The sequence below is a fragment of the Salmo trutta genome, chromosome 12 (assembly GCF_901001165.1).
Source record: "Salmo trutta chromosome 12, fSalTru1.1, whole genome shotgun sequence".
Lineage (NCBI taxonomy): Eukaryota > Metazoa > Chordata > Actinopteri > Salmoniformes > Salmonidae > Salmo > Salmo trutta.
The window spans coordinates 83271247-83282969 of record NC_042968.1 but is presented as its reverse complement, the minus strand read 5'-3'; the positions used below and the strand labels follow the sequence as shown (position 1 = coordinate 83282969).

Sequence of the window (11723 nt, the reverse complement as noted above, 5' to 3'; positions counted from 1 at the left end):
TTCTGCCAACTGTGTACTCTGTTTAGGGCTAAATAGCATTCTAGTTTGCTCAGTTTTTTTGTGAATTCTTTCCAATGTGTCAAGAAATTATTTTTTGTTTTCTCATGATTTTGTTGGTTCTAATTGTGTTGCTGTCTTGGGGCTCTGTGGGGTCTGTTTGTGAACAGAGCACCAGGACCAGCTTGCTTAGGGGACTCTTCTCCAGGTTCATCTCTCTGTAGGTGGTGGGTTTGTTATGGAAGGTTTGGGAGATGCTTACTTTTAGATGGTTGTAGAATTTAACATCTCTTTTCTGGATTTTAATAATTAGTGGGTATCAGCCTAATTCTGCTCTGCTCTCATTATTTGGTGTTTTACGTTGTACACGGAGGATATTTTTGCAGAATTCTGCATGCAGAGTCTCAATTTGGTGTTTTTCCCATTTTGTGAATTCTTGGTTGGTGAGTGGACCCCAGACCTTACAACCATAAAGGGCAATGGGTTCTATAACTGATTCAAGTATTTTTAGCCAGATCCTAATTGGTATGTCGAATTTTATGTTCCTTTTGATGGTTTAGAAGGCCCTTCTTATCTTGTCTCTCAGATCGTTCACAGCTTTGTGGAAGTTACCTGTGGCACTGATGTTTAGGCCAAGGTATGTATAGTTTTTTTGTGTGCTCTAGGGCAACAGTGTCTAGATGGAATTTGTATTTGTGTTCCTGGTGACTGGCCCATTTTTTGGAACACCATTATTTTGGTCTTACTGAGATTACTGTCAGGGCCCAGGTCTGGCAGAATCTGTGCAGAAGATCTAGGTGCTGCTGTAGGCCCTCCTTGGTTGGTGACAGAAGCACCAGATCATCAGCAAACAGTAGACATTTGACTTCAGATTCTAGCAGGGTGAGGCTGGGTGCTGCAGACTGTTCTAGTGCCCTCGTCAATTCGTTGATACAGTTGAAGTCGGAAGTTTACATACACCTTAGCCAAATACATTTAAACTCAGTTTTTCACAATTCCTGACATTTAATCCTAATAAAAATTCCCTGTCTTGGGTCAGTTAGGATCACCACTTTATTTTAAGAATGTGAAATGTCAGAATAATAGTAAAGAGAATGATTTATTTCAGCTTTTATTTCTTTCATCACATTCCCAGTGGGTCAGAAGTTTGCATACACTCAATTAGTATTTGGTAGCATTGCCTTTAAATTGTTTAACTTGGGTCAAACTTTTCGGGTAGCCTTCCACATTCTTCCACAATAAGTTGGGTGAATTTTGGCCCATTACTCCTGACAGAGCTGGTGTAACTGAGTCAGGTTTGCAGGCCTCCTTGTAGGCACACGCTTTTTCAGTTCTGCCCACAAATCTTCTATAGGATTGAGGTCGGGGCTTTGTGATGGCCACTCCAATACCTTGACTTTGCTGTCCTTAAGCCATTTTGCCACAACTTTGGAAGTATACTTGGGATCATTGTTCATTTGGAAGACCCATTTGCGACCAAGCTTTAACTTCCTGACTGATGTCTTGAGCTGTTTCTTCAATATATCCACATAATTTTCTTCCTGATGGTGCCATCTATTTTGTGAAGTGCACCCGTCCCTCCTGCAGCAAAGCACCCCCACAACATGATGCCGCTACCCCTGTGCTTTACGTTTGGGATGGTGTTCTTCGGCTTGCAAGCATCCCCCTTTTTCGTCCAAACATAACGATTGTCATTATGGTCAAACAATTCTATTTTTGTTTCATCAGACCAGAGGACATTTCTCCAAAAAGTACAATATTTGTCCCCATGTGCAGTTGCAATCCGTAGTCTGGCTTTATTTATGCCGGTTTTGGAGATGTGGATTCTTCCTTGCTGAGCGGCCTTTCAGGTTATGTCGATATAGGACTCGTTTTACTGTGGATATAGATACTTTTGTACCTGCTTCCTCCAGCATCTTCACAAGGTCCTTTGCTGTTGTTCTGGGATTGATTTTCACTTTTCACACAAAAGTCCGTTCATCTCTAGGAGACAGAACGCGTCTCCTTCCTGAGCGGTATGACGGCTGCGTGGTCCCATGGTGTTTATACTTGTGTTCTATTGTTTGTACAGATGAATGTGGTACCTTCAGGCGTTTGGAAATTGCTCCCAAGGATGAACTAGACTTGTGGAGGTCTACAATATTTTTTCTGAGGTTTTGGCTGATTTCTTTTGATTTTCCATGATGTCAAGCAAAGAGGCACTGAGTTTGAAGGTAGGCCTTGAAATACATCCGAAGGTACACCTCCAATTGACTCAAATGATGTCAATTAGCCTATCAGAAGCTTCTAAAGCCATGACATCATTTTCTGGAATTTTCCAAGCTGTTTAAAGGCACATTCAACTGACCCACTGGATTTGTGATACAGTGAGTTATATGTAAAATGATCTGTCTGTAAACAATTGTTGGAAAAATGACTTGTGTCATGCACAAAGTAGATGTCCTAACCGACTTGCCAAAACTATAGTTTGTTAACAAGAAATTTGTGGAGTGGTTGAAAAGCGAGTTTTAATGACTTCAACCTATGTATATGTAAACTTCCGATATCAACTGTATACATGTTGAAGGGGGTAGGGCTTAAGCTGCATTCCTGTCTCACCCCCCGGCCCTGTGGTAAGAAATGTGTGTTTCTTGCCAATTTTAACCGCAGACTTGTTGTTTATGTACATTCATTTTATAATGTAGTATGTTTTTCCCCCCCAACTCCACTTTCCATCAATTTGTATAGCAGATCCTCATGCCAAATTGAGTCAAAGTCATTTTTTAAATCAACAAAGCATGAAAAGACTTTGCCTTTGTTTTGGTTTGTTTGTTTGTCAATTAGGGTGTGCAGGGTGAATATGTGGTCTGTCGTACAATACTTTGTTAAAAAGCCAATTTGACATTTGCTCAGTACATTGTTTTCACTGAGGAAATGTACAAGTCTGCTGTTAATGATAATGCAGTGGATTTTCCCAAGGTTGCTGTTGACGCATATCCCATGGTAGTTATTGGGGTCAAATTTGTCTCCACTTTTGCGGATTGGAGTGATCAGTCCTTGGTTCCAAATATTGGGGAAGATGCCAGTAGAGGATGATGTTAAATAGTTTAAGTATAGTCAATTGAAATTTGTTATCTGTATATTTTATAATTTCATTGAGGATACCATCAACACCACAGGCCTTTTTGGGTTGGAGGGTTTTTATTTTGTCCTGTAATTCATTCAAGGTAATTGGAGAATACAGTGGGTTCTGGTAGTCTTTAATAGTTGATTCTAAGATTTGCATTTGATCATGTATATGTTTTTGCTGTTTGTTCTTTGTTATAGAGCCAAAAAGATTGGAGAAGTGATTTAACCATACATCTCCATTTTGGATAGATAACTCTTCGTGTTGTTGTTTGTTTAGGTTTTTACATTCTTCATCAAACCATTTGTAATTGTTGTTAATTTTCTTTGGTTTTCTGTTTTTTAATTTGATAGGGTGTCACGTCCTGACCATGGAAAGCTGTTATTTTCTATGGTAGAGTAGGTCAGGGCGTGACAGGGGGGTTTTGTAGTTTAGTTTTTCTATGTTGTTATGTTCTAGTTTTGTATTTCTATGTTGGGTTTGTTTGGGATAATCTCCAATTAGAGGCAGCTGGTCCTCGTTGTCTCTAATTGGAGATCATACTTAAGTAGGTGTTTCTTTCCACCTGGGTTTAGGGGGGGGATTGTTTTTGAGTAGTGTATGTTTCAACTCTGCGTCACGGTTTGTTGTGTGTGTGTGTGTGTGTTTGTTTGTTTGTTTGTTTGTTTGTTTGTTTGTTTGTTTGTTTGTTTGGTTTTGTGTATGTATTGCATAGTTTCACAGTTCAATAAAAATGTGGAACGATAATCACGCTGCACTTTGGTCCGCTCCTTCATACGACATCCGTGACATAGGGAAGCTAAAGGTGAAATACTTTCTCTCTCTCTCTCTCTCTCTCTCTCTCTCAATATCCACAATTGATGTCATAAATTGCTTTATGGATCAATGCATACCCTGTCCAGAATGCAAGGTGTTCCACTCGTTCTTTAAAACTGTCAAACAATTATGGGTAACCCTTTAAAGCACTTTAATTGAAGGATCAGATTATACATGTTTGTAGATAGTTAATGTGTTAACATTGTTTGCTTGTTATTTAGCTTTTTTGATTGTCAGACTGTTCCTGTATTTTTTTATAGAGTAGATGTGGCCACTGCCACAGGAAATGTAGCACACATGTAGGCCAACCGTAGCTGTATAAAAGAGAGGAAGTAAAGGGGAGTGAAGAGGAAGACACATTTTGACATGAAGATGGTTGGAAGCTGGCTATTTCTCATCTCTCTCCAAGGATATGAGGCTCCCTCCACCCCCAGTAAGATTGTCTTGTTGGAATAATGATGCTACGCCTGTGCCATTTATTTTAATGTTAATTTATTCAACTTCTTTAAGACCTTGTGCTACGGCAACACATCCGGCCAATGTGCCCTCAACTTTTGATACTGTTTTTGATCTTGTCATAAGAGGATTTACTGTGTTAATCAGAGAATGAGTTTTAGTTTGTCCCTTGATTTTGTGTAGACCTACTCTCATTGTGAGTTGGTGGTTTCATGCTCTCAGTTGGCAATTATTTGTTATTGTATTTGTAGTTTTTTGTCATGTTTTTGGTTCAACTATATTTATTTAGTTTATTACTATTTACCTGCTATTAACTTCTGAATTACATAGTAAAATGGCAACATAAGTTATAGTAATTATAGGCCTACTCTTTTTTTATAGGCCAATGCCATTTCATACCAGGTACTCTAGCAATTAATGTGATCAAACTATTACATAACCTATATATGTAAACAGAAGTGTTTTTTCAATGATGGCCTCTTCTTGGAAACACAAAATACTAAGAAACAGGAACTAGACTGTCATGTGCCATTTCTATTGCTGCTGTGACACCAAATGTCCCCTGCTAGTCTGAGATTGACGTCAACTACTTTGGTTTCCTGTAACATGGCCATCCATCTTGTCATACAGTGGGGCAAAAAAGTATTTAGTCAGCCACAAATTGTACAAGTTCTCCCACTTAAAAAGATGAGAGGCCTGTAATTTTCATCATAGGTACACGTCAACTATGACAGACAAAATGAGAAAAGAAAATCCAGAAAATCACATTGTAGGATTTTTAATGAATTTATTTGCAAATTATGGTGGAAAATAAGTATTTGGTCACCTACAAACAAGATTTCTGGCTCTCACAGACCTGTAACTTCTTTAAGAGGCTCCTCTGTCCTCCACTCGTTACCTGTATTAATGGCACCTGTTTGAACTTGTTATCAGTATAAAAGACACCTGTCCACAACCTCCAACAGTCACACTCCAAACTCCACTATGGCCAAGACCAAAGCGCTGTCAAAGGACAACAGAAACAAAATTGTAGACCTGCACCAGGCTGGGAAGACTGAATCTGCAATAGGTAAGCAGCTTGGTTTGAAGAAATCAACTGTGGGAGCAATTATTAGGAAATGGAAGACATACAAGACCACTAATCTCCCTCGATCTGGGGCTCCACGGAAGATCTCACCCCGTGGGGTCAAAATGATCACAAGAACGGTGAGCAAAAATCCCAGAACCACACGGGGGGACCTAGTGAATGACCTGCAGAGAGCTGGGACCAAAGTAACGAAGCCTACCATCAGTAACACACTACGCCGCCAGGGACTCAAATCCTGCAGTGCCAGACGTGTCCCCCTGCTTAAGCCAGTACATGTCAAGGCCCGTCTGAAGTTTGCTAGAGAGCATTTGGATGATCCAGAAGAGGATTGGGAGAATGTCATATGGTCAGATGAAACCAAAATATAACTTTTTGGTAAAAACTCAACTCGTTGTGTTTGGAGGACAAAGAATGCTGAGTTGCATCCAAAGAAGACCATACCTACTGTGAAGCATGGGGGTGGAAACATCATGCTTTGGGGCTGTTTTTCTGCAAAGGGACCAGGACGACTGATCCGTGTAAAGGAAAGAATGAATGGGGCCATGTATTGTGAGATTTTGAGTGAAAACCTCCTTCCATCAGCAAGGGTATTGAAGATGAAACGTGGCTGGGTCTTTCAGCATGACAATGATCCCAAACACACCACCCGGGCAACGAAGGAATGGCTTCGTAAGAAGCATTTCAAGGTCCTGGAGTGGCCAAGCCAGTCTCCAGATCTCAACCCCATAGAAAATCTTTGGAAGGAGTTGAAAGTCCGTGTTGCCCAGCGACAGCCCCAAAACATCACTGCTCTAGAGGAGATCTGCATGGAGAATGGGCCAAAATACCAGCAACAGTGTGTGAAAACCTTGTGAAGACTTACAGAAAACGTTTGACCTGTGTCATTGCCAACAAAGGGTATAAAACAAAGAATTGAGAAACTTTTGTTATTGACCAAATACTTATTTTCCACCATAACTTGCAAATAAATTCATAAAAAATCCTACAATGTGATTTTCTGGAATTTTTTTTCTCATTTTGTCTGTCATAGTTGAAGTGTACCTATGATGAAAATGACAGGCCTCTCATCTTTTTAAGTGGGAGAACTTGCACAATTGGTGGCTGACTAAATACTTTTTGCCCCACTGTATACATTCACATACTGATAAAATGATTCATTTAATTCAATGTGATGGTGGAAAAGTACTCTGCAATCTTAGAAAAAGGTTATTTGGCTGTCCACATAGGAGAACCCTTTTTGCTTCCGGGTAGAACACATTTGGGTTCCATGTTGAACCCTCTGTGTAAAGGGTTCTACCTGGAGCCAAAAGTGTTCTCCTGTGGGGACAGCTGAAGAACCCCTTTAGGTTCTAGATAGCACCTTTTTTTTATAAGAGTTTAGTCATGATATACATGAATGTATAGACCCCTTAATGCTATCTGATTTGCCTCTTAAAAATCATCTGGTAACATCCAATGTAATTATGCAACTCATCTTTATCATACCACAGCTCCCCTTTAAAGGATTCAGTGTAATATCATTAAACTGGTTTTCAATAGGCAGGTTTCCATTGACCCAGGTTTATTTGACTAAAGCAATATAAAAAATGGCAGATATAGGAGAAACGATCTAAAGATCAACATTTTTATCTGTTCAACAGGGGTGAATTTTGAGACATGGGATATACCTGAGACATGAAACAGATGTGGGAGGGCATATAGGCTTTCGCCAATTTATTAACGCACAATTTAACTAAATGGGTCATGGAAACACTTCAACCACTACAATTTTATTCGAAACGAGCTATGTGTCCAATTTGCAACAGGTCTTCATGTGAATATTCTAAAATCTGCATAAAAAAAGATGTGCATTTTCACACCAGATATGTGTTTCCATCAAACTGAATGTTTGCAGATTAAAGTCTGATGTAGTGCACATTAACATGACTTTTGCCTTTAAATTCACATGTCCCGATTGAAAAATACAAGTTAAATGGGTTTCCATCACATTGTCAACTCTGATGGTTTTGTCACAAAAACAGTTGCGTTACATTATTTTTTTCGTCATTTAGCAGACGCTCTTATCCAGAGCGACTTACAGTAGTGAGTGCATACATTTCATACATTTTTTTCCTACGTACTGGTCCCCCGTGGGAATCAAACCCACAACCCTGGCGTTGCAAACACCATGCTCTACCAACTGAGCCACACGTTACATAACAAATGTGCCCACTCTGGTCTTGGCACATGCGCTTTAGCCAACAGCTCGTAGATACATGAGATTATTATGGATAAGAACGATATTTGTCAAACGGCAGCCAAGCATCAATCATGTCACCAGAATAAGACCCTAGATATTTATTGGAAAGGAGAATCAAGCTCATCACCTTGCACATTCACCACCTTGTGAAGTTTATCATAATTTAATTCATCTGTATCGTTATAAATTGCATGCTTTCCCGAGCCGTAGTAAGAGGATCACAGAACATATAATCTTGACTCCCAATTTTACTTCGATATGATGGTTATTATATCAATATTTGCGCATAAACGCGTCTCCACAGCCGTTTCTCACATAATTCATTTTCCAGACACACAAAGATTCTACCATGTTGAACTGACAAATTGTCTGTCGGCATTTTAAAATTGTACCCGCATTTCCTGTTTCCATCAACCCCTCCGCATGAAATGGTTAGATGGAAACATGGTTACTGAAGCTGGTTTTTGCGAGAGAAAAAAAAACTTTTCTTTTGTGACCTCATTACATCCAGTTTTTTTTAAGAGAAGGGTGCAACTGTGGCATGTAATTCGGGGCGTTCATGCATGTGAGCATTCCTGCAGGTGCAGGAACCCCTCTTTATTCATCTATTGGTCAATGTTTAAGTTAGGACAGGCGGGAGGTTGGGGTGCTCCAGTACAGTAGGTGGCGTTAATGCACAGTAATGTTGGATGCCAGCCGCCGATAAATCCCACAGAAGGGGCAAGGGCGACAACTGTAGCTAGCTAGCCGTACAACGGTCAACAGTGTTCTTCACCGCCGCCTGTCGGGCACTGTTTTCCCGCAGTTCTGTTAACGACGCTGAGGGCAGGTGGGCGCGAAGGACATTCTCTACCCGTGTCGCTCCAGCTAGCTAGCAAGGACTCCAGTAGGCAGGGGCATAAAAACTCAGATAATTATTTGGGGCCTTACTGCTATTAGCCCATACAAACACATTGAATAACAGATTTTCTACATGGAACAACAGACCCTCAACAACAAAAATCGAAAGGAATTTTGTTCTGAAGTGTCTGTCCTATATCTGAGAGATATAAGAAAGACCAGGAAACATTTCTTTTTTTTTGTTTTTTACATCTTATTTTTGGCACTAAACAGTCTCAATATGTATACTTCGATAAATGTTTTGACTGGTACAAGGGGACCTTCAGACAAGCCTTGTGAGACCTGTGGGCGTCCTAGAAGCATGTATATGTTCGTGAGAGTCTAACCTTTACACATAGGGGTCATATTAATAGAAGTTTGCATATCGGCTGTACCGACTTCAGACGAGTCCCAAGACACTTGTGGGAGTCATCTTTCCGTCCGGACGCTACAGACGATTTTGTGAGAAGACTGATTTTCAGGATGTCTCAAAGTCTGACAAACACCGCTCTAGCTCTGTCACCTTTCACCGAAGACGCGGATGTCAAGGCTGTGGGTAACTGGTGAAAGGAGTCAGGCGCAGGAGAGCTGAGATGTGTGGATAAGGTATTTAATTTAAGATAACACCAGTATACACACAATACTAGGGTGCGGGAACAATACCAGTACCACGAAAATAAACGGGCATAATCACAAAACCCGGCAACAAATTACCAGCCGTCAGATACAGCCTTCACAATAAAACAAACACGCACACAAACATGGGGTAAACCAGAGGGTTAAATAATGAACATGTAATGAGGGAATTGAAACCAGGTGTGTAGAAAACAAAGACAAAACAAATGGAAAATGAAAAGTGGATCGGAGATGGTTAGAAGGTCGGTGACGTCGACGGCCGAATGCCGCTCGAACAAGGAGAGGGACCAACTCTGGCGGAAGTCGTGACAGCGGAAGTGTTATATAGACAGATGCGGTGGATTTTAATGTATCCAATGAAAAGAAAACAGATATCTCTAGCTTAAATTGAGAGATATTGATATTGGGGATGTTTGTATTATGCTAATTAGATGTGCTCGCGGGTGCAGAAATCGACCTTAGGAGGTTTTAATGGAAAAATAGCAAATTTCTGTTGCTTTTGCAGATGTAAACTGCCTGTTCATTAACCTGGATTATGTCAACTGCACCTGGAGTCCAGAGGTCAACTACACCTTCTTCCACAAAAGGTTAGTGCAATGGCAGTACCTTGTCTTACTTTCAAGATATGTGTTGGGCGATGGGTGTTGAGCTCTTTCGTACAAAATGCTTGTCGTGCATCAATGTGATGGATGCTACACATTGGTTGTGGTTGAGGTGAGTGAGTTTCCTCCTTGAAAGGGATTTCGAGACCTAGAGAGATGTGATAGTGACTGTCAAATCTTTGGTACTAATTCTCATCCATCATATGTGTTTAGGTTCATCAAAGGGAATATGGAGGAGTGCACAACATATCTCCAGGAGAAGAGTTATGCTGTGGGATGTAGACTGTCCTATGACGAGTCTGACAGGTTTAGAACACTGACAACCAAGCTGGTCCATCAGAACAACAGTTATGTGCAGAAGCATAACCTGAAAAGTATGGGTAGGTTTTTTTTCTCAATCAAATCAGAACCCTACATACAGAACAGCATGTAACATGAAGAGCAATAGTCATCTTACTTTAGGCTTTTTAACGTGTGTTTTTCCTATTTCAATCTTCATTTGATGTGTCGTTAACATTTGACCCTCCTTAACGCTTTTTCTAGTGAAGCTTTACCCGCCTGTCAACCTGTCAGTTGAGATGAACAAAGACCCAGAGCTGAATCTGTACTGGAACAACAGCAAGAACACCCTCTGCATTGAGAGTGAAGTTCGCTACAGAATAAACAGCGACAAGTGGAAGGTGGGCATGGGTCAGGACTCAGGAGTTGGACCACTGTTTGGACACTGTAGCCTACTGGTCATTTTTCAACAAAATACTAAACAAATGTTTGAAAAAACGATCTCTCTCTCCTCCACTCTCTCTTTGTTCCTTTCTTCAGACATCTACTCCAAGCAAGGAACAGAAGTATGCTGTGGCTTTCCCCTTAAAGAGCAGTCGATATGAGTTTCAAGTGAGAGCACGAGTAAACAACGTGTGTGGCGAGTCCAAGTTCTGGAGTGAATGGAGTCAGCCCATTCAATGGGATTCCATGAAGGGAAATAACATCACAGGTAAATACATACAAAATCTCTGCTTTGCTTTATGGTTATAAAGTTGTGCTCAGACTTCTGTCAGGACTTTGTCATGTCAACTTTTCTCTTTGGCCTAGACATATCTGGCAGCTCAATGTCTGTGTGGAAGCCAGTGCTGTCATTAGTGGGTACCATGACACTCTTCATATTGGCCTGCATGCTGGTCTACAGGGAAAGGTGGGTTTGCCAACAGAAGTTAACACCACACTTAGGCCCCAAATAAAGACTAAAATCAAGGGGTATAGTTTACATTATAAAAAATCTAAGTCTCCTCCATTCTTCCTCTGAAAAAAAGTGATACTCTGATTCTGAACTGAACCTCTCTCTTTGTAGAGAACGACTGAGATTCATCCTCATTCCCATTGTGCATAATCCAGGCAAGAACCTGGAGGACCTTCTTCACAAGGACACTGTAGAGGTACTATTTATCACTGGTTGCTCTTTACCATTCACTGCACTTCATTATAATCTTTGTATTTTATAAGTGGTACTGTTATCTACAGTGTAAATCAAATCTCTTATTACATAACCTCTACCTTTGAAGGCCTGGCTTCACATCTCCGAAGATGTTTGCTTCCAGCCTAACTTCACTGAGCTTGCCTGTCCTGTTTGTGAGTGCAGTCTGGTTCCCCAAACTGGCAGTGTCAGTGAATCTGAGAGTAACCTCTCCATCCCAACAGACCAAAACGACAATCTCTTGTAATGTTTAAATTATAGGCTATTGTATCTTGTGGAATCGAGTGGAACAGCTGACTCTTTGAATATTATCATGCTTGTAATAGTATCTTGTTGCATTTTTGTTTACAAGCAAGTGGCTACTGCTTTAGGCCAGGATTTCCCAAACTCGGTCCTGGGGCCCCACCTGGGTGCATGTTTTGTTTTTTGGCCCTAGC

At 40.7% G+C, this 11723-nt stretch overlaps 1 protein-coding gene across 1 annotated transcript; it reads left to right on the top strand.

The window, feature by feature from the left end:
- Window positions 1–4269: 4269 nt before the first annotated feature.
- LOC115204456 (cytokine receptor common subunit gamma-like) lies at window positions 4270–11641 on the top strand. The gene is given in 9 exon segments (XM_029770045.1): window positions 4270–4352; window positions 9722–9803; window positions 10032–10198; window positions 10362–10498; window positions 10638–10809; window positions 10908–11007; window positions 11164–11248; window positions 11375–11392; window positions 11394–11641. Coding segments are annotated over 9 exon segments (975 nt in total). The 5' UTR covers window positions 4270–4285; the 3' UTR covers window positions 11541–11641.
- The last annotated feature ends 82 nt before the right edge of the window (window positions 11642–11723 follow it).